Source organism: Carcharhinus amblyrhynchos, chromosome 7, assembly GCF_965287045.1.
Source record: "Carcharhinus amblyrhynchos chromosome 7, sCarAmb.v2.hapA, whole genome shotgun sequence".
Classification (NCBI taxonomy): domain Eukaryota; kingdom Metazoa; phylum Chordata; class Chondrichthyes; order Carcharhiniformes; family Carcharhinidae; genus Carcharhinus; species Carcharhinus amblyrhynchos.
Window position 1 is genome coordinate 37,777,444 of NC_137330.1, and position 23,008 is coordinate 37,800,451.

Here is a 23,008-nt window from a genome sequence, read left to right on the forward strand (position 1 = left end):
TTTCCCTTAGTGTCCAAAGATTTGTAGGTTGGGTGGATTAGTGGGGTAAATACATGAGGTAGTGGGGATAGGGGTGAGCCTGGGGAAGATGTTCTGTGGGAGAGTTGGTGCAGACTTGATGGGCCAAATGACCTCCTTCTGCACTGAGGAGATTCTATGAACAGCCTGATACTACTTCTGACATTTCCCTCAAAGCTAATGTGATTAGAATTTATCTTGTATGGCGCATGTGTTATTTGCCCTTTTTTTTTGAAAGCTGAATTTAACTTCTTGAAATGCCATGATTGGATTTGAATTAGCATTCTTAAGATTACTAATCTGGTAACATAACCACTACACTAACATAATCACTACACTCACATACCGCTAAACTAACATAACCACTACAATAACATAACCTCTACACTAACACAAACATTGCACTGACATAACCACTACAATAACATAACCTCTACACTAACACAAACATTGCACTGACATAACCTCTGACGTACTGTAGTCTCTTGAAAGACTTTTTGCATCTGTCTAGACATTCAGTGGTTTCCACTGCCTATTATGGAAGTTGAGAGGGTTATTCCTTGTTGCCCATATTCTACTATTTGCTTGTAAATTATTGTACTCTGCACTTTGGAGGAGCCATGATAATCTTCTGCTTACGCAGTCCCTCAGAGTTGAGGATGATTTGCTTCAATGCTAAAAATGGGTTCTCAGTAGCTGAGGAGGCCAATCTGCGACCTATAGTCTCTGTCACAGGTGGGGCAGACGGTGGTTGGAGGGATGGGTGGGTGGGGGTGCCCGGGTTGCCATGCTCTCCTTTCACTATTGATGCTTGGCTTCAGCTTCTCTTAGCGATGAGACTCAAGGTGTTCAGCTCTTTCCCAGATGCTCTTCCTCCGCTTCAGGCAGTCTCGGGTAAGGCATTCCCAGCTGTTGGTGGGGATGTTCATAGAATCCCTTTAGTGCGGAAGGAGGCCATTTGGCCCATCGAGTCTATACCATCCACTATCCCACCCAAGTCCTATCCCCGTAACCCCATTTACCTGCTAGTCTTCCTGACCCTAACAGCAATTTAGTATGGCCAATCCACCTAACCAGCACATCTTTTGGACTGTGGGAGGAAACCAGAGCTCCTGGAGGAAGCCCACGCAGACTCAGGGAGAACATGCAAACTCCACACAGTGACCCGAACCATGAATTGAATCCGGGTCCTTGGTGCTGTGAGGCAGCAGTACTAACTGCTGTGCCATTGTGCCGCTCTACTGCCTTGCAGTGCCACGAACTCAGGTTTGAGTGCGGTCATGGGTGACTGTGTGTGGAGTTTGCAGGTTACCTCTGTGTCTGCCTGAGTTTCTTGTGAGTGCTCCGATTTCCTCACATGGTGCAAAGAAGTTGTGCCGTATTGCAACTTTTCAAGGGAGGTTTTTGAGTGTGTTCTTGAAGCATTTCCTCTGTCTTCCTGGAGATCACTTGCCATGTTGAAGCTGTGAGTTGAGTATTTGTTCTGGGAGTCTCACATCAGGCATATGGGCGATGTGGCCTGCCCAGCAGAGTTGGTTGAATGTGGTCAGTGCTTTGGCCTGAGTGTGAAAAGCGTTGTTGGTGCACCTATCGTGCCAGTCGATTTACAGGGTCTTGTAGAGGCAGCGCTGGTGGTACTTCTCCAGGGTTTTGATGTGCCTGCTGTATATAATCCATGTCTTTAACCTGTGGGCAGCACAGTGGTTAGCACTGTTGCCTGACAGTGTCAGGAACCCAGATTCGATTCCCGGCTCAGGTCACTGTTTGTGTGGAGTTTGGATATTCTTCCCGTGTCTGTGTGGGTTTCCTTCATGTGCTCCGGTTGCTTTCCACGGTCCGAAAGACATGCTGGTTAGGTGAATTGACCCAAACAGGCGCCAGAGTGTAGCTAGCGGAATTTCACAGTAACTTCATTGCAGTGTTAATGTAAGCCTTATTTGTGACTAATAAATAAACTTTAAAAACTTTAAACCATATTGGAGGGTGAATATCACTGTTGCTCTGTAGACCATGTACTTGGTACTGGGTCTGAGGGATTGGTCTTCAAATCTTCTCTTTCTCCAGTAACCAAAGACTGCGTTGGCACATTGATGGCGCTGCTAAGCCTCATGCTTGATGTCCTCCTTAAAAGCTGCTTTGCCCACCTTTTGTCTGCCTGTTTCTCCTTCCATTCCAATCGCAAACAAAGAAGTGGTCTTTTGGATTCTTGTGATTGAAACTCAGAAACTACCCTCTGTGGTAGGGTGGGGTGGACTGTCAGGGTCAAAAATATCCCCATGGTCTTGCGAGCCCTCTAGCTGTTTGAGGTAAATCCAACTCTAACCAAGTGCAAGGCAAATGGGTGTTCTGTAAAGCACTTCTACAGTAGGACTAGGGGGCACAGCCTCAAGATAAAGGGGAGGCGGTTTAGAATGGAGTTGAGGAGGAACTTCTTCACTCAAAGGGTGGTGAATCTCTGGAATTCTCTGCCCGTTGAAGTGGTGGAGGCTGCCTCGCTAAATATTTTTAAGAAGCGGGTTGATGGGTTCTTGATAAGAGAGGGGATTAAGGGTTATGGGGAGAGGGCGGGAAAGTGGAACTGAGCTACAACAGATCAGCCATGATCTTATTGAATGGCGGGGCAGGCTCGAAGGGCTAGATGGCCTACTCCTGCTCCTATTTCTTATGTTCTTATGTTCTTATGTTCCTGGCAAAGTTCATTTGGCTCACTGTAAATTACTCTTTGTCCACAGGAGCACAATTCATGGGCCCTGGCCATTTGAATTTTAATGTATTATTATCAGTTCCTGATAGCTTTGGCAAGTGCACACATGGAAGGCCCCTGATTATGATTGAAATGATAATACTGCTGTTACGGAGTGGAAGCCCTGTGCAAGTGAATCCTGCGGATCCTGTTCATAAAATTGTCATGATGTGGAGATGCCGGTGTTGGACTGCGGTAAACACAATAAGAAGTCTCACAACACCAGTTTAAAGTCCAACAGGTTTACTTGGCAGTACTAGCTTTTGGAGTCTCAGGCTCCTTCATCAGGTTAGTCAGGCTCCTTCACCTGATGAAAGAGCCTGAGACTCCGAAAGCTAGTGCTGCCAAATAAACCTGTTGGACTTTAACCTGTTGTTGTGAGGTTTCTTGCTGTGCATAAAATTGTCAGCACTTTGTTTCTAAGCTCCCAGCTTACCAAAGCAGGCAATAAATTTTGGTACTTTTGTGTTTGTTAACCAATCCCATGGACACCCCCTATACAATTAGGTGTATGACAGTTCAAAAAGCACATGGAAAGTAATGGATAAACAAAGAATTCAGTACTATCAAAGGAGGTCATATGGAACTTGACTATATGAACTAAAATGTGCTTTAAAATGGCAATTGATGTTTCTTCAGAAGGAACTCTTCAAAATGCAGCGAATGAAAATACAATAAAACTTTCTCCAACTTATAAACCAAAGAAAAGGTTTAATAAACATCATTACTCCAAACTTAGGGCTCGCCCTAGGCCGCTCCAAGCTTACCACAATTCTACATAGTTCCTTATTTATAGTGAATCAGCTGGTTGGCTGACTATTACATCACTCTGTAATTTGTTCCATGGTTTACCAGATCATCTTGTTCTCATTGGTCACATTACTTCCAATACAAAGTTGTCACTGGTTACATTCTAACAATTGATATTACTTGTTCCCTTCATGTGGTTTTGAGAGGGTTCCCACAGGTAGGTTCATCTCCCATAATTAAGAAACTGTTTGTTCTATTTCTTCTATTTGATTTTCCCAAAGTTACCCCGGAGAATGCAGTTGGGTTACTTTTTGGAGGGTACTTCTTTGTTTGAATGAGAACAAAGCAAAGAATTTAAAAAGGAAAGGGGATTGAAGGAAATTGTCAGTGTTGGTCTGCTTTTCTTCTCCTTAGTTCACTGAAACCTATGCAACTTTGTCAGTTCCACCTGTTTCAATGTGATTTACCTCCCCTTCTATACACACATCCCTTGTCTCTCTTGTGTTTTGGATTCCTTTTATTATGCTTCTTCCTATCATCCCCTGTTAATATACTGAGCCACCAAACCAACCCCAGTTTGGCTTTTATACCCACTTCCTTTCTAGTGTGGGTGTTTTTTTCCCCCACTTTTCATTAGGTTTTCTCTATCTGAAGTGCTGTTCATTTTGTTACAGTTCTAGTAGAGAGTTATACCCAAAATGTTATCTTGTCCTTTCTCATTGACTGATGCTGATGGACCTGTTATCTGTTTCCAGCAGTTGTAGATGTTTGCTTTTTCCAGTTATTGTTTTCCAATTACGTGTCACACTGATAGCCAATTCCATCTGCCATATTTTAGTCCTTCCCACCCAACATAATTAATATCCCTTTGCAGTTTCTCTCGGTTTCCTAAAGCATTAACTCCTATTTTGAAACTTGCCTTATACCCAGATCATTGATAAACATGGCAGGCTTTTAATTAGGCCATTTAGCAATGCTTCTTTGGATGGTATATTGACATTTTGTTTCCAGTATGGTGGGCAAGAAAGGGCTGCACACATCTTACCAGAATTGAGCTGCCTGCGATTTTATATGAGGAAAAATGAAAGGAGACCTTAAGCATGTCTGAAGGGATGATTAGATCCTTTGAATATGCCAATAAGGAAGCTTATACCAGCCTGAAGTTCCTGCTGCAAGATTAGTTTGTCCTGAGGCAGTTGGCACTATCCCATGGAAACCAATCCCACAGACACACAGTCAAAAAGGTTAGTAGTTATCTCTGCATGTGGAGCCTGGAGGTTCAGGTATGCCACCAATAAGCCCTGATCCCATGGACCACTGTAAACTGTTGCTACCATCCTGATTCCTGTAGGAGCTCGTAATACCTGGTGTTTTCCTCTTGTACAGTATCCATGTTTAAAAGCATGACCAGTTCTGGTTCTGAATGTTTTTTACTGAGTATCTTACTGATGCTTTCCCCAAGAACTCCACACCCCTGCCAAGGACGGTCTGTGATCCCCCACCGCAGTTAGCAGTGGGATACTGCAGCACTGACCAATCTTCTATCAGTTGCCTTATTGGGTTTCTTCTGCAGTATGTTCCTATTCAAGTGAGGTCTTGGGCTCAATATTTGGGGCCCTCACAGTGGTTAGCACTGCCTCCTCACAGTGCCAGGGACCCGGGTTCAATTTCTGGTTTGGATCACCGTGTGGAGTTTGCACATTCTCCTCTTGTCAACGTGAGTTTCCTCCGGGTGCTCTGGTTCCCTGCCACGCTCTGAAAGATGTGCTTGTTAGCTGCATTGACCTGAACTGACTAGGGGAATTTCACAGTAACTTCATTGCAGTGTTAATGTAGGCCTTACTTGTGACTAATAAATAAACTTTAAGTCAGATGTTTCCATTCATATCCAGTGTATATACCATGTACATGCAAAACAAACTCCAGTAAACAACAATGTGATAATGATCAAATCATCTCTTTTTGAGATGTTGATTAAAGACTGACCAGGACACTGGGGATATAACCTCAGCTCTTCTTTGAAATAATGTCATGTGATCTTTTGTGCCCACCTGAGTGGGCAGAAGGAGCCTTGGTTTAATGTCTCATCTGAAAAACAGCACCTCTGACAACGCAGCACTCCCCCAACCCTGTATTGGAGTGTTGGCTTAGATATTTGTGCTCAAGTCTTGGAAGAGGAATGGAACCCTGAACCTTCTGACTCAGGTGTGAGTGCAACCAACTGAGCCATGGCTGATGCACTTGGTCAATGTATTTCTTACTGTTTGAGGAAGTTTAAGGCACATTCCTTCCCAATGGAGACCAGATATGGAAGCACGTTCTGGGGAGTCAATTTGAATACACGCTTAGACCGTTAATAAGGGGTATGAAGAAAATTAACCATGACTCGCTGGAAGGTGGTTATGGACTTCAGAACAATAGTAGAAACACAGATTTTTGATAAGTGGTAAAATGCACTTCATTATATGTTATGTTATTGTCAGGTAACGTTTTGTGTTAAAACTGACCTTGGTCTTTTATAATGCTAATAATGAAGAGGGCATAAATTTAAGATTAATAAAATAATAAAGAGGAAAGGTTAGCTACTTTGTGTGAATTTTGTGTGAAACAAAAGAAAGACTTGCAGTTATATAGTGCCTCTTACAACCTTGGAATGGCGCAAAGCATTTTCCAGCCAATGCAGGTAATCACTGTTGCAATCTATAAGAAAAAGCAACTGACTAACACAGAGCAGGATCCCACAAGCAATAATGACTAGATGAACTGTTTTTAGTTAAGTCAGTTGTGAGATAACTATTGGCCAGGACACTATGGATAATTCCCATGCTCTTCTTCAACCTAATACCGTGGGATCTTTTACATCCAACTGAGAGGACAATGGGGTCTTGATTTAATATCTCCTCTGAAGGATAGCAGCAGCAATATTACAGCATGGTCTCAGCACCCCGCTGAGGTATTAGTCCAGACATTTGTGCTCAAGTTGTTGGAGTGGGACTTTGAGTACAACCATCTGACTACAAAGCAGGAGATATTATTTGAGCTATAGGATTTCTGAAATATGTTGCAAAAAGGAATTTGAGAGGATATCGTCACAGTCAAGGGAATGGGTCAAAATAGATCAGCCTTTCAGAGAACTGAAGAAAGTGCTCTGGGGACAGTGGCTGATTCCTGTGTTGTAAAGTTATACAGTTCTGCTGGGGAGAGATTCAACTCACAATCATCTGTTTTTGTCACTGACGAGCTGCATCACGGTCACCTTTGGGTGCCCACAGCCCTCTGTAACATGCCTTGAAGGTTCAGTTGACGTGTACTTTTCCCAGGCACATTATTCTTCATTGGCAGTGGAGGATTCTCTTTTTAACGTCTTTTTTGTAAATGTGCTTTGAACCTTTGATGTACATCTTTGTTCTTAGGTGGGGAAGACAGGAGCTTATCTGCAATTCCTAAGTATTTTATCAAGGATGCTAATCCGATTGATGGAGGTAGATGTTTATGATGAAGAAGAGATTAACCTGAGTAAGTGCTTGTTTTATCCTCAGTGTAGACCCCAGCAGGATCTTTGCACATGTAACTTTAAGATTAGAAAATGGTACTAATGGCATGTCACAGTTACTTGTTACTTGTCTGTCACAGTTACTGTTTCAAACTGTCACTTTGCAAAATACATATAAAGAAACAGAAGCAGTTATTTGGTACAAGCAAGAACACCCACATCTTCTTGGTGACCTTAGCATTCACATCTTTAAAGAATCAGAAATTCAGTTTCACATTAGAAGCAGAATAGTACATCTGTATTACATGGGGCAGAATTTCAAAATACCCCGCAGGTGGATTTGCAAGGAGCAGGGAGGGAGGCCCGTAAAATTCTGTGGGTAATTTCCTTGTCGCCTGGCTGCTGCCCCCCCCAATCTCACCATGATTTTCTGTGTCTTGGGCAAGGCCTAGGCCAACAAATCAATAGCCACTTAACAGCTATTTTGTGGTGATTGTTTCTTTAAGGACAATGCATCCTGTGGGAAATCACCCCAGCAGATGGAGCTCTCTTAGGCTACCTGCAGCCATGTGGTTGCTGAACAATTCTGATCAATAAATCCTTTTTGTGTTCACAAAAAGAATCTCTGAAAGTGCTTCATCACATACGTACATACTTCGGGCCGTGGCTGCTGATGCCCCTGCCCCCACACCCTTTCTGCCCCCAGCCCCTCCCATACAAATTCAGAAATGTACTATGACTGCAAAGTTGTACCACTATTGCAAAGGGTTACACAACCTCAGTTTCCAACTGCTTCATGACCTTACTCCGGACATCATGCAAGTCAATGACCAGCATTCTGGCAGAAGGCATTGTGCCTTTTTTCTGCACCAGCTGTGTAATCTGCATTTGAACCAAACTGAGAAATTAGAGGGTGGTTACTGAGTGATAATGGCCAACCATTTGGCTAATGATGCTGCTGTGCAGCTCACGTGCGAGTTAGCATTTGTGTAATGCCAGCTCTGCTGCCTCACAAAATGTCATTGTGCAGACCATTGGGATGCTTACACAATGGGTCAACAGCGTATATCACTTTGGAAATGCTTACTGTACTCAGTGGAGTATCACAGTTCATCATGTTCTGATTCACTATGCACAAGGTCTCCATCGTGAGGGCGCAGCCAGGTATAGAGTGAGCAGCTGAAGAGGATGAGGAAGGGAGGAGACAACCAACAGATCATTTTCCAGCCCTGTCCATAATTGGTTATCAACTTTTCAGTTGATAAAATGGTTATTGTTTATTTTATAATGCTTGGAGGGAATCACAGTAATACCTCTTTTAATCAATTCACAGGATTATAGAATGGTTACAACACCGAAGATGACTAATCAGCCCATCATGTTTGTGCCAGCTCTCGGGAGGAACAATTCACACACTGTCACTCCCCAACATCCTCCCCACACACCCGCACGTTCCTCCTTTTCTGATATTTATGAATGCTGAATTTTTCGACAACATTATGGTACTGGACATTAAAGGAATGAAGACTAACTCTTGGTGACTGGAAATGTAGAGAAGCAGAATTGAACGGATATATGTAAAATGTTATTCCTTGTTTCCATTTTATCTTTTAGAAGCCAAAGAAGATTCTGCCCTGCAGCAGAAAGAGAGCTCGTTGTGGCCCGATTTGGAGAATATCAGTGAATTATTATTTGACTACACTGTTCATGACCCAAAGTATGAAGATGCAAGCCCAGTTTATTCAAGGGACCTTGAAAACAACAAAGGTCAATTGTTTCATTATTTTAAATTTCACCAGTACTTAACCAGTAACATATAGTTCCAAACGGAGTTGTTAAAGGTGGGATGGAAGTTCACTAGCGGGTGACAAGGATATTGTGCTTAGGATTTTTTTTAAGTTTATTTATTAATGTCACAAGTCGGCTTTAATTAACACTGCAATGAAATTACTGTGAAAATAACCTCGTCGCCACAGTCCAGCACCTGTTCGGGTACACTGAAGGAGAACTTAGCGTGGCCAATGCACCCAACCAACTCGCCTTTCAGACTCTGAAAGGAAACCGGAGCACCCAGAGGAACTCTGCACAGAGAAAGGCGGGGTGGGGGGAGAAGTTTTCATGTTCTGTCTTCCGCAGGAATCGTAGCAAGTGGGGGTGGATCATGCAAAGGCCCATTGACCTTGGGCAGGATTTTCTGGTTTTAGGGTGAGCGTGGCTGGAAAATCCCACCCAGTGACCCAAGCCAAGAATCAAATACGGATCTCTGGCGCTCTGAGGCAGCAGTGCTAACCACTGTGCCACCGTGCCACCCCCACATGTAAAGGAGAGGATGTTAAATCCTGGACTGTTATTCCTGTGATGTTAAGTGAGTGTGGGAATCAGAGCTGACACTCTGCTGGGACAATTTTATTTCTTTACAGTTAACTTGTTAAAAATATAATTTGAAGGAAGTTAGCTTAGCACGCGAGTTCAGAAATAAATTGCAGTTCATTGTAGGTCACCGGCACTGACTTGGACTTGCCACAAGGCAAGTTACATTCTGGGTTGGGGTGTGGGGCAGAATGAGATGATGAGGAGGTTAGAGTTTGTGTTCTCTGTTCAGTTACGTAACTGGACTGCTTTGTCTCCTTGGGGCACCACAGTACTGTTACCATCACTTCCTGGGACCTATCACAACTTCTTATAGGTCTGACAATTGGTAGTAACGTGCATTTAATTCTTTGAGACTAACATATTCACTGGTGTTTAACTGTGAACTAGTGAATCCAGAATTGTAAAACTAAAACTACATGGCCAAAGCACACTCTTCTTGCTGATTTTCATCAAGATCTTATTTTCCTCATCTAGTTATGCATTCTTACAAGGTTTTTCCACAAATTTGCATTCCCAGAGTGGAGCTTTCTTGGCAGAATCCAGTATTTGGGTCAATGGGATTTCCTTTTTATTAAGCAAGTAGTTGGAAGTGTGCGCTCCCACTATATTAAGCTTCATACTGGGGGAACAAATAGGGAAACCGGTCTTCCTATATTTCTGCCTGTTGCTTACCAAAATTATCTAACTTAACAGGATGTAAAGCGAATAGGAAAGAAGATGACATCTATCTGCGACGCCATACAACACGAATGAGATTGTCCAAGTATGCTGCCTACAATACATACCATCACTGTGAGCAGTGCTATGAATATATGGGCTTCAGTTCCAGATGCCAGGTATGCATAACTTACATAGCAAGTTATTCAGAAATCCAAAGAAAAAAGACACTGGTCATGAGCTGAGCTTATCCTACGAACATACTGGACATGATCTTACCTGTGGTTTATGCCACACTCCTGCTGCAGCAAAGTCAGAGAATTTGGCGGCCGGCCAAATCTCCATTCATTGCAGCAGAATGGGAAAATCCTGCCAGCACGAATAGCGGTAAGATTCCGGCCACTATTTATTCCCAGAGCAAAAAGTCTGGTTCCATAAAAGCAAACTCTTGCTCGGCATGAACCACAGGTGAGCAGAGCTAATTTTATTGCTACTCGATAGTTCATGAGGTTTCCACTGTGTCATAAGTTACTTTGAAAGTAGCATTTTCTGCAGCAAACAGTGTTATCGGAAAGGTTTGTTTGTGATCTATCATTTAAAGAGGCCGTTGTACAAACAAGTTGTTGAATCAGTTAGGATAGTGGTCTGAAGTCAGTTCACAAAGGTTTAATCAAACAACTTGTCGAACAAAATCCTTTGAAATCCACCTTCTGGATAAAGCAAGTCACATTCAGAGTCTGATCTTTCAAAGAGTCAACATTACAGTCTTTGCAGGATTTATTGAGTTGTTTGTGTGAGAAATCACCAGACAAAAGTAACTGATACACATAATGGGCTGGATTTTGTGGCACCCACTGGAGCAGATGGACTGTGCGGGAGGCTGTGCACCAGATTCCCGATGGCAGGAGGATAAGTAAGCAGGAAACTCACCTGTTAGCAGTGGAAACATCAGGCATTTTTGAAATCAACCACTTACTTAGAGGCAATTTCTTTGGAATTAATCGTGCTTTAATTCAGCCACCCTGATTAAATGAAACTGACCCCAGCCAGTTGGTGAATTAAATGTGTCTTCCCACACTGCAAGAGCTCTTTTGATTTGCAGGAGAGTGAATCACAGGGATCTGTGCTGTCTCCTCCCAGAGTATCAGGCTACCAAGTTTGAACACACAGACTGAGGTAGGAACTTATTAGGCCACATGTTACTTCAAAAGAATTAAAAGAGCAGTGCATAGCCTCGAGACAGAGGGGCCACTCATTAACGTGGCATTACACTTCACAGCCCCTAAGGAGAAGAGCTCTTTGGAAGTTACCTTCAAAGGAAGGGAGATGTAGCACAATAGGGATCATTCATCCTGTAGTCCTTCACTCTCGAGCACTGGAGGGGATGGACTCTGTACAGGAACACTGGTGAAGCCAATATCAATGACTGAGCTTTTAGTAACAAAGAGATTCCTTCTACCTGGACTTCCACATATTTTTAGTCGTGTGATATTCAAATATCTGATGATGCCATCGGGTTTAGTTGGAATGCTCCTTGCTTCCTGAGAGAGCCTGCAGGCAGAACTTTAGCTGTTACCAAGAGCTTTCTGCCTTTTTGAATCTTCCACTGAATGAGGAGCAGATGAAATGGGTTCCTGATGTCTGAGCTGGCCTGGCAGGGGGCCAGTGGCCAGCTCACACCACAATGGGATCATGCAGCTGCATCTTTCCAACAGCAGATTCCTGACTTCTTCCAGACCTACTGGCAGATTCCAGATTAAATCCAAGTTGACCTTTGGGGCTTCAATATCTATAAAAGAACTCTTCACAAAAAAACAGCTTCTGATTTGAAGGAAAATTTGGGATTAAAGTTATCCACAGTGACAGTCCACACAACCTGCACAGAATAAAGGCACAATGTCTGTGGGGTTTTTTCCAGCAGGTGTTGATTTTTAAATGAAAGGAAATTTTCCATATTAAATATGATATTGTAAAACTAATTTAAACTGAAACATGATGTAAAACAAGAAACAATAGACAAAAATTACATTTTTGCTATGTTACTTACCCTCCCTCTTGGCCCTTCTCTGGAGGTACATGCCATGTGACCGCACTTAAATGCCATGTGACTGGAAGGACATGTTATATGACTGGAAGTATAGGTTATGTGACTAACAGTTCTCAGTTGAATATTGGTATTTACATTTTAAAGACTGTAATTTATTCTCATTTTCAAGTTTATATTTTCAGACATTACAATGCATCATAATTCAGTAACATTATAAATAAATTTGAATTAGAAGGTATCAGCTTTTAATCTGTAAGTACTCTGCTGCATATTCTGCATGCTTCTGATACTGATCTGTTAAGAACATAAGAAATAGGAGCAGGAGTAGGCCATCCAGCCCTTCGAGCCTGCCCCGCCATTCAATAAGATCATGGCTGATCTGTCGTGGCTCAGTTCCACATTCCCGCCCTCTCCCCATAACCCTTAATCCCCTCGCTTATCAAAAACCCATCAACCCACGTCTTAAAAATATTTAGCGAGGTAGCCTCCACCACCTCAACGGGCAGAGAATTCCAGAGATTCACCATCCTTTGAGTGAAGAAGTTCCTCCTCAACTCCGTTCTAAACCGCCCCCCCTTTATCTTGAGGCTGTGCCCCCTAGTCCTACTGTCCTTTCTGAGCGGGAAGAGTCTCTCCACCTCTATCCTATCCATCCCATTCGTCATCTTATATGTCTCAATGAGATCTCCCCTCATTCTTCTAAACTCTAACGAGTACAAGCCTAGTTTATTCAGCCTCTCCTCATAGCTCAACCCCCTCAACTCCGGTATCAGCCTAGTAAACCTCCTCTGCACTCCCTCCAAGGCCAAAATATCCTTGCGTAAGTGCGGCGCCCAAAACTGCACACAGTACTCCAGCTGCGGCCTCACCAATGCCCTATACAGCCGCAGCAAGACCTCCCTACTTTTATATTCAATCCCCCTCGCTATGAAGGCCAGCATCCCATTAGCCTTCCTGACCACCTGCTGCACCTGCAGGCTGGGTTTTTGCGACTCATGCACAAGGACCCCGAGGTCCCTCTGCACTGTCGCGGAATATTATGGGGACACCCTGGTAAGGAAAAATATACACACCATTGTATATTATACACATACTTTATACATTTTTAAAATCACTGAATTAGTTCAAGTCAGCTCAGACAATGCTATAATGTTCCAGATTGCATCATATCCCACTCAAATTGCCTGAGAACTTATCATGAGATGATGTGTGCTCATTTCTAGCAATATAAACGACACTGTACTTTGTCATGTAACCTTGTACTGCGCACTGTGTAAACATCTGTTTACTAAATAAATCGCCAATTTTTGATTCTTAAAATGCAGATAGGAGCATGAGTGCTGGACAAGGCTGTTTGGCCATCCTGCCATTCAACAGAATAATTGCTGATTTTCTACCTCAATGTTATTTTCCTGCACTATCCCCATTGACTTCAGTATCTGTAATGTCTAGCAAGCTATTAGTCTCTGTCTTGAATATACCCAATGACTGAGCCTTCACAGCCCTCTGGGTAGAGAATTGTAAATAATCACCATCCTCCAGAGTGAAGAAATTTCTCCTCGCCTCAGTCCTATAAATGGCCTACTTCCTATTCTGAGATTGGTTTGCCTGGTTCCAGAACAATTCTGCCACCCCATTCCCCCTGCCCTGTACAGCCAGGGGAAACAAACTTCCTGCTTCTACCCAGTTGAACCCTGCAAGCATTTAGCATGATTCAATGAGATTGCAACTCATTCCTCTAAATCCTCAATCTCTCCTCACAGGACATTCTGACCATCCCAAGACTCAGTCCGGTAAAGCACAGGATCTGGCAGATGATTATCTTTAGTTTCAGAAAGACAGATATAAAGTGCAGTAAAGAATGATCTCTTCTTCCAGGCAAAATGTATTTGAGAACTAATTTCACTATTCTGTTTGTTTTTTGTTAGCCATATGATTCCACACTCCATGCCTTTACCTTTTCCTGCTCAATGCTGGCAGAGGAAGTCCAGCTTCACTTTATTATTCCCAAATCCAAGGAACATAATTTTATTTTTAGTCAACCTGGAGGCCAGTTGGAAAGTATGAGGTTGCCACTCGTTACTGACAAGGTGAGAAATTGTCAATTTCACAACATTGCAGATAGCATGCATTTCTTTTGGCCAGGCTATAGTTGAAATGGTCGGGACCAGTATACATATGAACTTGAGGGAAGGGAAGAGTGAAAGAAATCTATTTCTTGATAGATAAACATGAATGTGGTGTGGGAACATATTTGACTTCAGTTTATCTGGTTGTGAATAGTATCTTGTAATGTTGGTGGTCAGTTCAGTGGTCCATTCTGTGATGGTGCTGTGCCTTTAAGAAATGTATTTTAGTCATGTTTCTGTGCAGGACTTCTTTTTAAACAGTTTGTTCTAACACTGGTGTTGTTGGGTCTGTATCCAGTAGCCCTGTATTGTTATTGCAGCAACATAATTGCTAGAATGTTTGTTTTAATCTGGACCAATGCTCTTCTGCTGTTTTTAGTGTTTTCCCATAGAGTTTTGCAGAGTAGGGATTGATTGGGTTGATTAACAGTAATATCAGGTGACTGGCCAGGATTAGGCTGTCAGAGAGACACTCAGCTCAGTTGCTTTTTGGAAACTGTTGAAAGAAGAAACAATTCTGATCCCTCTAAGTCTGGAATCTGAGATGTGCCAGAGGCTATGAATATTTCTCTAACGTTCTGTTGTTTGAGGATATATGCTTCTCTGGAAACTTCTATGTAAGAGTCAGAAGGCAGATGTTCTTTTTGGATCCGTACAGATGGTTTTAAAAGGCTGGAAATCTAGCATCCATGTGAGCATTTTTTTTGGGGGCTTATTTTAAAAAGAGATTTATGTCTATTGGGTATGGCTTACATTGGAACTATAGAGATTGCTCGTTAAATATTATAGCTTGTCATATTTCTGTATATCCAATTGATAAAAGTTATGCTAATCCTTTTTGTTATATTTTACTTGCGTTGTTAAAAAAAAAGTTTGTTTTAGTGAAAGCTTTGTTGTGGGTGAGTTGAATCATATCTGGAGTGAAACACCTTATGCTCGCCCTAATGCAAAAATCAAGAAAAGTTGAGGTCTAGGTTAACTCCACAAGATATCTTGGAGTTTCTGATCTGGTCCCTAACAATTTGAAGAAGATGGGTGGATTCTGCTCAGGGATCATTGGATGTTTTGAGAAGGAATTGACTGTAACCTAATTGGAAGGAGTTTTATTAGTATTTGGACATCATCCCCACTGGTTGGTGGATTGATTGGTCTTGTAATACGTTTCTGCCTCATCTCTGAAAGATGCAGCAGTGGGGCTGATTCCTTATGCCTGATAAGGTGAGGACAGATGTGAGAAAGAGCTCCAGAAAGCATTCTGGGTTTGCATGGTGAAGATGAATTCAGCAGAACATTTACTTCTTGACTCTACTGATGTCCAGAGTAAAGAAAAGCTTAAACAAATCCTTTACTGCCTTAAAACGCTGATGAATGTTTCTCATTAAGTTCCAGTTTAATATTCCTGCAAATACATTTATTGAACCACGGCATGACAGTTTCAAACATCTGTTTTGTCCCAGAACCCAGACTGCATAAAGAGCCCCATCTTTACACCCACGACTGGGCGTCATGAACACGGCCTCTTCAATCTATATCATGCTATGGATGGTGCTAGTCATTTGCACGTGCTAGTTATCAAGGAGTATGAGATGGCAGTGTACAAGAAATATTGGCCAAATCACATCATGCTAGTCCTGCCCAGCATCTTCAACAACTCTGGAGTTGGTATGTTTCAAGGATAATTCAAGTCCAACTCAATTGTATTAATTAAGACATTTTTGCAAAATCGCAGCTAGCAAAACAGCCTTTCAGTCAAACCTCTTCTTATCAATTTGTTTCAGATAACAAAATAAACTCAAGTTAATAAAACTGCTTCAACTGTTTACATCACATTGTATATTTTATATTTAAAATCCAACTTGAGAAACATCAAACAATCCTGTTAATAATAATCATTGGCAATCAATATTAACTTTTTTATTAAATTAATTTTTGAGAAATTTTCCCTACTCTCTACTTGTGTTGAAGTACTAAATATTAAATATTTGCTTTTAGTATCCTTGTGAATAAGGGTGGAACAGTGGTTAGCACTGCTGCCTCATAGTACCAGGGCCTTGGGTTCAATTCCTGGCTTGAGTCAGTGTCTGTTGAGTCTGCATGTTTTCCCTGTGCCTGCATGGGTTTCCTCCGGGTGCTTCGGTTTCCTCCCACTGTCCAAAAGATGTACTGGTTGAGTGCATTGGTCGTGCTAAATTCTCCCTCGGTATACCCGAACAGGCACCAGAATGTGGCAACCAGGGGATTTTCACAGTACCTTCATTGCAGTGTTTATGTAAACCTACTTGTGACGCTAACAAATAAACTTTAAACAATTTTCCAAATTAAGACCTGAAAGATTAAATGAGGATTATGAACAGTCTGGTATGAGATGGACAATTTAACAAAATAACTCTTGTCTTTGAAAGTACACTCAGCCAAACTATATCCATGTTAGGATGGATTGAATTATAATTAATGTTTGAAGATCAGCACCTCTTTTTAAAAAAAAAGCTACGTTTAAACTTAATGGAAGAAGTGCTTTAGTAGTCATTCTGTATGTTAAATGCTGGGAAGTTAAAAAATATTGAAGGAAGGGAAAAACAGTTTTAAAAAGATGTTTTGTAAGATTTGACTTTCATGTTTTGTTGCCCTTGAACAGCATTATTGCCATTGAGCACCAACCATTGCCAGTTGTCAGCTGTGTCTAGGCTTAAATATTATCTTCAATGACTGTTAGGAATATCATCCTCTAGTGGCTGCACTGTGAATGCCACCTTTTAGTCAGTCATAACCAAAATCTTGTTACAATAGGGCTAAATTATGATCATATGAAATGCCCAACTGTATAGGTTAAATGCTCTGTTCCCATTTTGTGACATTTTGTTGGAAGGAAGGTTGATAACAATGTGAGTTGCATGTATAGTGTAAATCTTTGAGAGACTTGTAAATTCCAGTCTAGCATTTAGTAGCAGATATACATCATGCACTGGATTTTGTGGAGCCTGCTGGAGTGGACAAGATGATGGGTGGGCACTGAGAGTTGCATGGGAGGCCCTGCAACTAAGACTACTGGCGGTGGATGGGGAAACTGTAAATGATTAAGTCAATGGCAGGAAGGTAGCAAAATTGGAAACTTTTCGTTTGGCCGCATTCATGAACATACCACCACCAACTGACTGCCACCTACCTGCACCAGATCCCCCACAATGTTAGGGTCCACCAGCGGGTGCCACAACAGTAGGACTAAGTGCAGCCCCATGTGTACATTTTATATTTAGAGGTTAAGGTATGAATGATGATTAAACAATATGCTATGCTTAAATTTCCTAATGTGTGCTCAGTAGAAATTATTATCTTGAGTCGTGCTTGATTTTTTTCATAATTTAAATGTATAATTCACAATCATATGAGAATATTCTGGCTGTCCTGTACAGCTGAGTCAGAGTTAAGAGCTCAAGGAAGGCAGTACTGTGGTGAGGGTAGCAGTGGCCATTACCAAATACGTAAAAAAAAAATCTTTTGGGTCTCCTGTTACAAACATCTCCAGTGTTCCCTTTAAGGATAGTTGTTTAGATCACTTAATGCTTGTAATGCAAGGTGCACTCTCTGCCCATTGGTACATGAGTATGTCTGTCAGAGTCCAACAATCTATATAGGATCATGATTTAAATTTCTGACATATTTCCCTCCTTATTATCTTACAGAAACATAAAACACTTCAAAGAAATTTACTTGCAATACAAACTCAACTTCCACTATATGCTTGAAATCTTATTTTTATTGCAGAATTGCTGACAATATCTAGTGGCTATTTGTAAAGGGACTAAGAGCCCAGAGGTGGTGAATTCAATAAATCTAACCAAAATGCAATTCAAACTTGTATAATTGTTATTTTTTAAACTGAACTGCAGACACATTATCAGATTCATCCATCTGATTAGCAATTTTGTTATGTGTGTTTTAGGTGCAGCTCATTTTCTGATCAAAGAGCTGTCCTATCATAATTTGGAACTGGAACGTAATCGCCAAGAAGAGCTTGGTTCTAAACCCCAAGATGTGTGGCCGTTTATTGTCATTGCTGATGACTCTTGCGTGATGTGGAACAGTCTTGATACTGAAGTCTCTAAAAACTCTACTAGGTAAGCAAGGTATTCGCACTTCGAAATCAGTCATCCTCGCTGCTGTTGAGAGTGCAAATAAGTTACAAACCAACTGGGGTATTTCTGATGCGCTGTAATATAATAAATGTTCATACATCTATAGCACAACTTATATTTTTTAGCAAATAAAATTGACTCATTTCAAAAAACACTGAGAATAACCATTTCTTCTGTCAATGTTACTATACTTATCATACAATTAGGTAAATATAACAAGTTAATGATAATTAAAATAATCACAACATTTTTCTGCAGCTCACAGCGTTTTGCCTTAAGAAACTTCCTTTCATGTTTAAATTGCTGGAATGCGAATGCAAATTAAGTGATGTGCATTTCAATACTTAATTTAGAGCTCATTTATATAAAGTACTAATGTAATCAATAAAAACTTAAACATTTCAGCATTTGGTAAAGGATAATTTATTCCAGTAAAGGGATTAAAATATAGTTTATTCAATGTATGGAACACGGCCACCAATTTGTGTATGGCAAGGTCACAAAGACGACAACAGTCAAATAAACAACAGATAATTTCTCATCTGAAGAAGACACCCCATGAGAATGCAACTTTCCTTCAATGCTGCACTGAAGGGTGAGGCTAGGTTATGTGCTCTTGTGTCTGTAGTGGGATTTGAATCTTTAACTTGAGATTAAATGTAACAGATTTCTTAATGGGGAAATCTTGGGTCGTGCAAAATTCAAGTCATGTTCAAGATCAAGCAACAAACAACTTGGGGATTTGTGTGAGAGTTGATGACCTGATAATGAAATGCTTAGAGAAAAATATAGTGCCGGCTATTTAATTCGATACAATTAAGGTGTCTGCCAATTTGAACAAATTATTATAAACAGCTGACTGTATAAATATAATGAATTGTAATTGTAACAGATACGTAGGGAGTGATCTTACTGGTCGTTCACGCCACATTCCCACTGCAGCACGATTGGAAAATTTGGTGGCCAGCCAAATGTCCATTCATTGCAGCAGGATGGGAAAATTCTGCTAACGTGAACAGTGGTGACATCCCAGCCGTTTTCTTCCATGAAATCAGTATTATGTACGTGCTGTAACTCTTTCTTACCTCCTGTCCTCCTTGACTGGTTACCCTCATTATAAGTGGAGGAACTGATTGAATTTCTGATTTGTCTTTCTTTATTGTCCAGTGTGCCTGCTGAACAAAATATCTTAGAGAGGAATGTTTCTTTGAAGCATGTACTTCAGCATATCGAGACAACTGCTCAAATTCCACACTATGCCCTTTGCGGCGTCCGCAAGTGGTCCAGTAAAGTACACAGTCCATATCTTGAAGAGCCTTTCTCCCGCTGTCATCTACATGATTTTTTGCTGTTAAATGTAGACTTGACACAAAATGTTCAATACAATCAGAACAGGTAAGTTGACTAATGTTGGCATATTTATTTTGTGAGACATTAACACAAATTTATTCTCTAAATATTGTACCTTGCAATCAAAGGCAAATGTTCTCAATGTATTAATGTCAAAGGGATCACTTTTGTCACATCATAATTTGGTGTTATAAGAAAAGTCAGTCACACCATTTCATTGCTACATTGAAAGTTGGAAAAGGCATGTCAGTCAACTAAGACATTCTTGATGGTGCTTACAGAATGTACATGCAGGTTAGATTGCGCAAAGAACTAATGTTGCAGAAATGGCAAAAATGACAAATTCTGTGACATTCATTGGTGAACAAAACCAATCTAAGCACTGGTGAAGTTCATTCCATTTGTATTTACAGCAGATTTTGGAATGCACTTTTGTTCTATTTAAGTCAAAACATGTGCGTTTCATCTCATTGGTAATAAGTTTCTTAGCCTGGAAGCCATCCTTCTAGGATATCTTCTGTATCTGTAATTGGGAACCACAGGTGAATCCACAGAATCTGAAGCAAGTAGTTCCTGCTGAGTACATTGGAAAACCATAGCCTGTCCACTCTGACAAGGCAATATTTATCCATATGCTTCCTGACATCCTGTTAGAGCTGCAGAAAGTGAAGCATGGCAGTCTTGTCAAAGACAAGTTTTGCAAAGCATGTCATTAATATTGAAGTCAGCAGCAAAACAAAACCAGTAGTTTTAAGTTTATTTATTAGTGTCATAAGTAGGCTAACATTAACACAGCAATGAAGTTACTGCGAAAATCCCTAGTCGCCACACCCTGGCGCGTGTTCGGATACACTGAGGGGGAATTTAGCGTGGCCAGTGCACCTAACCAGCATGGCTTTCGGACTGTGGGAGGAAACTGGAGCATCCAGAGGAAACCCATGCAGACATAGGGCGAATGTGCAGTCTCCGCGCAGACAGTGACCCAAGCTGGGAATCGAATTTGGGTCCCTGGGGATGTGAAGCAGCAGTGCTTAACCAATATGCCACCAAGTATGTTTGGGGGAGGTGTTTTTGACTTTTCAGCTCTCACCTGATCATACCACCTCACTGAACAACAGTTGGATGAGATCCTAAAATCTCACGCTTGTTTCTGTTAAAACAGATGGTACTTTTAATATACTTATCTGGGTTGACTGCCGAAGTATTGTGTGTACTTTTTTTTATATCTTTGATAGCTCTTTAATTCTCTCGGTTCAACTGGGAACAAATGTGCTACATTATTGTCAAATAATAGTTATGTAATTTAGTTATGAAAAATACAGTATTTTGGCTTTATAATGAACATATAACATTCACAATGAGTATATATTGCTCAGTTTACGAGAAGAGGGGATGTTTAGTTTGCTGGCACTTGGTCATCACGCAAGAAAGGACATTTTAACTTTCTAGCATCAATGGAAGGAATGCAGCAGATTCCTGCTCCATCACCACATTTTCTGGATCTTTCACAAAGTGGGAATGTGCTCATCAACCCTGACTCCATTGTAATTGGCTACTGGGTGCAGTGCCTGCTGAATAAAACCTGCCAAAACAGTGAAAGGAGTCCACAAAAGCAATTGATAAAATTATTTCTCTGGGGCGCAGAGGTGTCGGAGATGGCATCATAATTGTTTACTGAGACATTGGCCAAGTAAAGACATTCTCTAAATCATGGGAATGCCAGATCTTATGGGAATCATCATTGACATTGGACTTGTGCAAATTTCAAATAGTGAATTGTCACCTATCCCTCATTTTAAAAAAATAATTTTACTGTATCAGACCTTCATCGTCTTGCACCATTGCCACTGTGTCCCCTTTAGCACACTGAAACAAGGAGCTTTTCACTGGGGAATCACAAAGGGAAATGTATAACACACATGTGCACACTAACAAAGTTAGTTGGTATGTGAACATTGCATTCCACCAGATCTCAGTTTGTACTCTGGTATTTTCTTTGTTTACGCAGTCAAAAATATAGCAACCTGGAATCAGTTAACTTAAAGTTCATGGAAGAGTGTTTGTTATAACCATTCTGCAAAATAAAAATTGTGTTCATGCCTTCTTTCAGATTTACCTGTGATGACGTGGATTTCAACCTTCGGGTCCATAGTGCAGGTCTTCTAATCTGTCGTTTTAATCACTTCAGTGTTATGAAGAAACAAATTGCCATTGGGGGGCACAGAACTTTCCTTATCAAGTCAAAGGTACTATTAAGACAACACGACAGAAGTGCTGTTCTGCACAACTTTGTGAATTGTCCAAACTTGAAAATTTGGTAGTGCCAATGAGATGATGGCAATACATTAATTATTGTATTCTATAATTATGCTGTAACTTTGCCACTGAATCAATTTTGTGCTCCCATTTATAAGGTTAGTAGTGTTGAGGAGTTGAACAATTTCTATTTTTGTTCTCAACGTTGACATCAAAATCTTCCAAATAATATATGAAAGATTAGACAAAGATTAAGGCCCCTTGATTGAAAAATTGATAATTTTGTCCTTGTGCAGAATGCTTAATTAGTGCCAATCAGTATGAACTATGGGATCAATGATATGATACTTGGCACCTATGATGAGGTGGTGCATTAGGTCCAATTATTCATTTAATTAGATATTGCAAGCTCCTATGCATCATATTGCAGCATAATACATTGGTCAATTGCTTTTGAGGGCTTGCAAAGCTGACGTATGCTTAGCAATGCCTCAGGGAACTTTAAACATTAATGAGGCCTTTACTCCCTATAAACCAGGCATTGGATAATCCATCTGTGCATTTGCAACTATCCTCAATGTTGTTCGTTAACGAGAGTCATCTTGGTCATTTGTACTCAGTATGAGACTATTGACCCAGCAAGTTTATTTCATAGGTTTCAGTGCTGCGGTTATTTAGAATAACTTAAAATATAAGGACACTTAGTTGGTTACCTTTCTGAGGCAAGGACGTTCCCCCCCCGCTGCCACACACACACACACACACACACACACACACACACAATTGCTCCCCGGTTTACTCAACATGAAAGATGACGATTATTATTTCAGCTCCATGCAGCTACACTCTTGTGGAATGTCCTTCACTGGAGGGAAACCCTTAGCTCCAAAATCATTAAACAGTGTTCTAAAGCTGTTTTTATAATTTTATAATTATTCAACCCAGATTTCTCCCAACACTACAGAAATGAAGCATACTTGTAATGACCAGGAGCTCTATAAAGACTGTTGGATTCTACTCTTCTTCCCTATCTCCCCCACCTGCCCCATAATACATGCA

At 41.0% G+C, this 23,008-nt stretch overlaps 1 protein-coding gene across 3 annotated transcripts in view; it reads left to right on the forward strand.

Moving 5' to 3' along the window:
• The window catches only part of greb1 (growth regulating estrogen receptor binding 1), a 264,880-nt gene that overhangs the window by 225,306 nt on the left and 16,566 nt on the right, over window positions 1-23,008 (forward strand). For all 3 annotated transcript variants that reach the window (XM_080192166.1, XM_080192168.1, XM_080192167.1), the window contains 8 exons: window positions 6,925-7,027; window positions 8,619-8,771; window positions 10,071-10,213; window positions 14,010-14,171; window positions 15,668-15,872; window positions 18,151-18,325; window positions 19,511-19,738; window positions 21,804-21,939. In XM_080192166.1, the coding sequence (XP_080048292.1) occupies window positions 6,925-7,027; window positions 8,619-8,771; window positions 10,071-10,213; window positions 14,010-14,171; window positions 15,668-15,872; window positions 18,151-18,325; window positions 19,511-19,738; window positions 21,804-21,939 (1,305 nt within the window). The remainder of the gene's footprint in view (window positions 1-6,924; window positions 7,028-8,618; window positions 8,772-10,070; window positions 10,214-14,009; window positions 14,172-15,667; window positions 15,873-18,150; window positions 18,326-19,510; window positions 19,739-21,803; window positions 21,940-23,008) is intronic.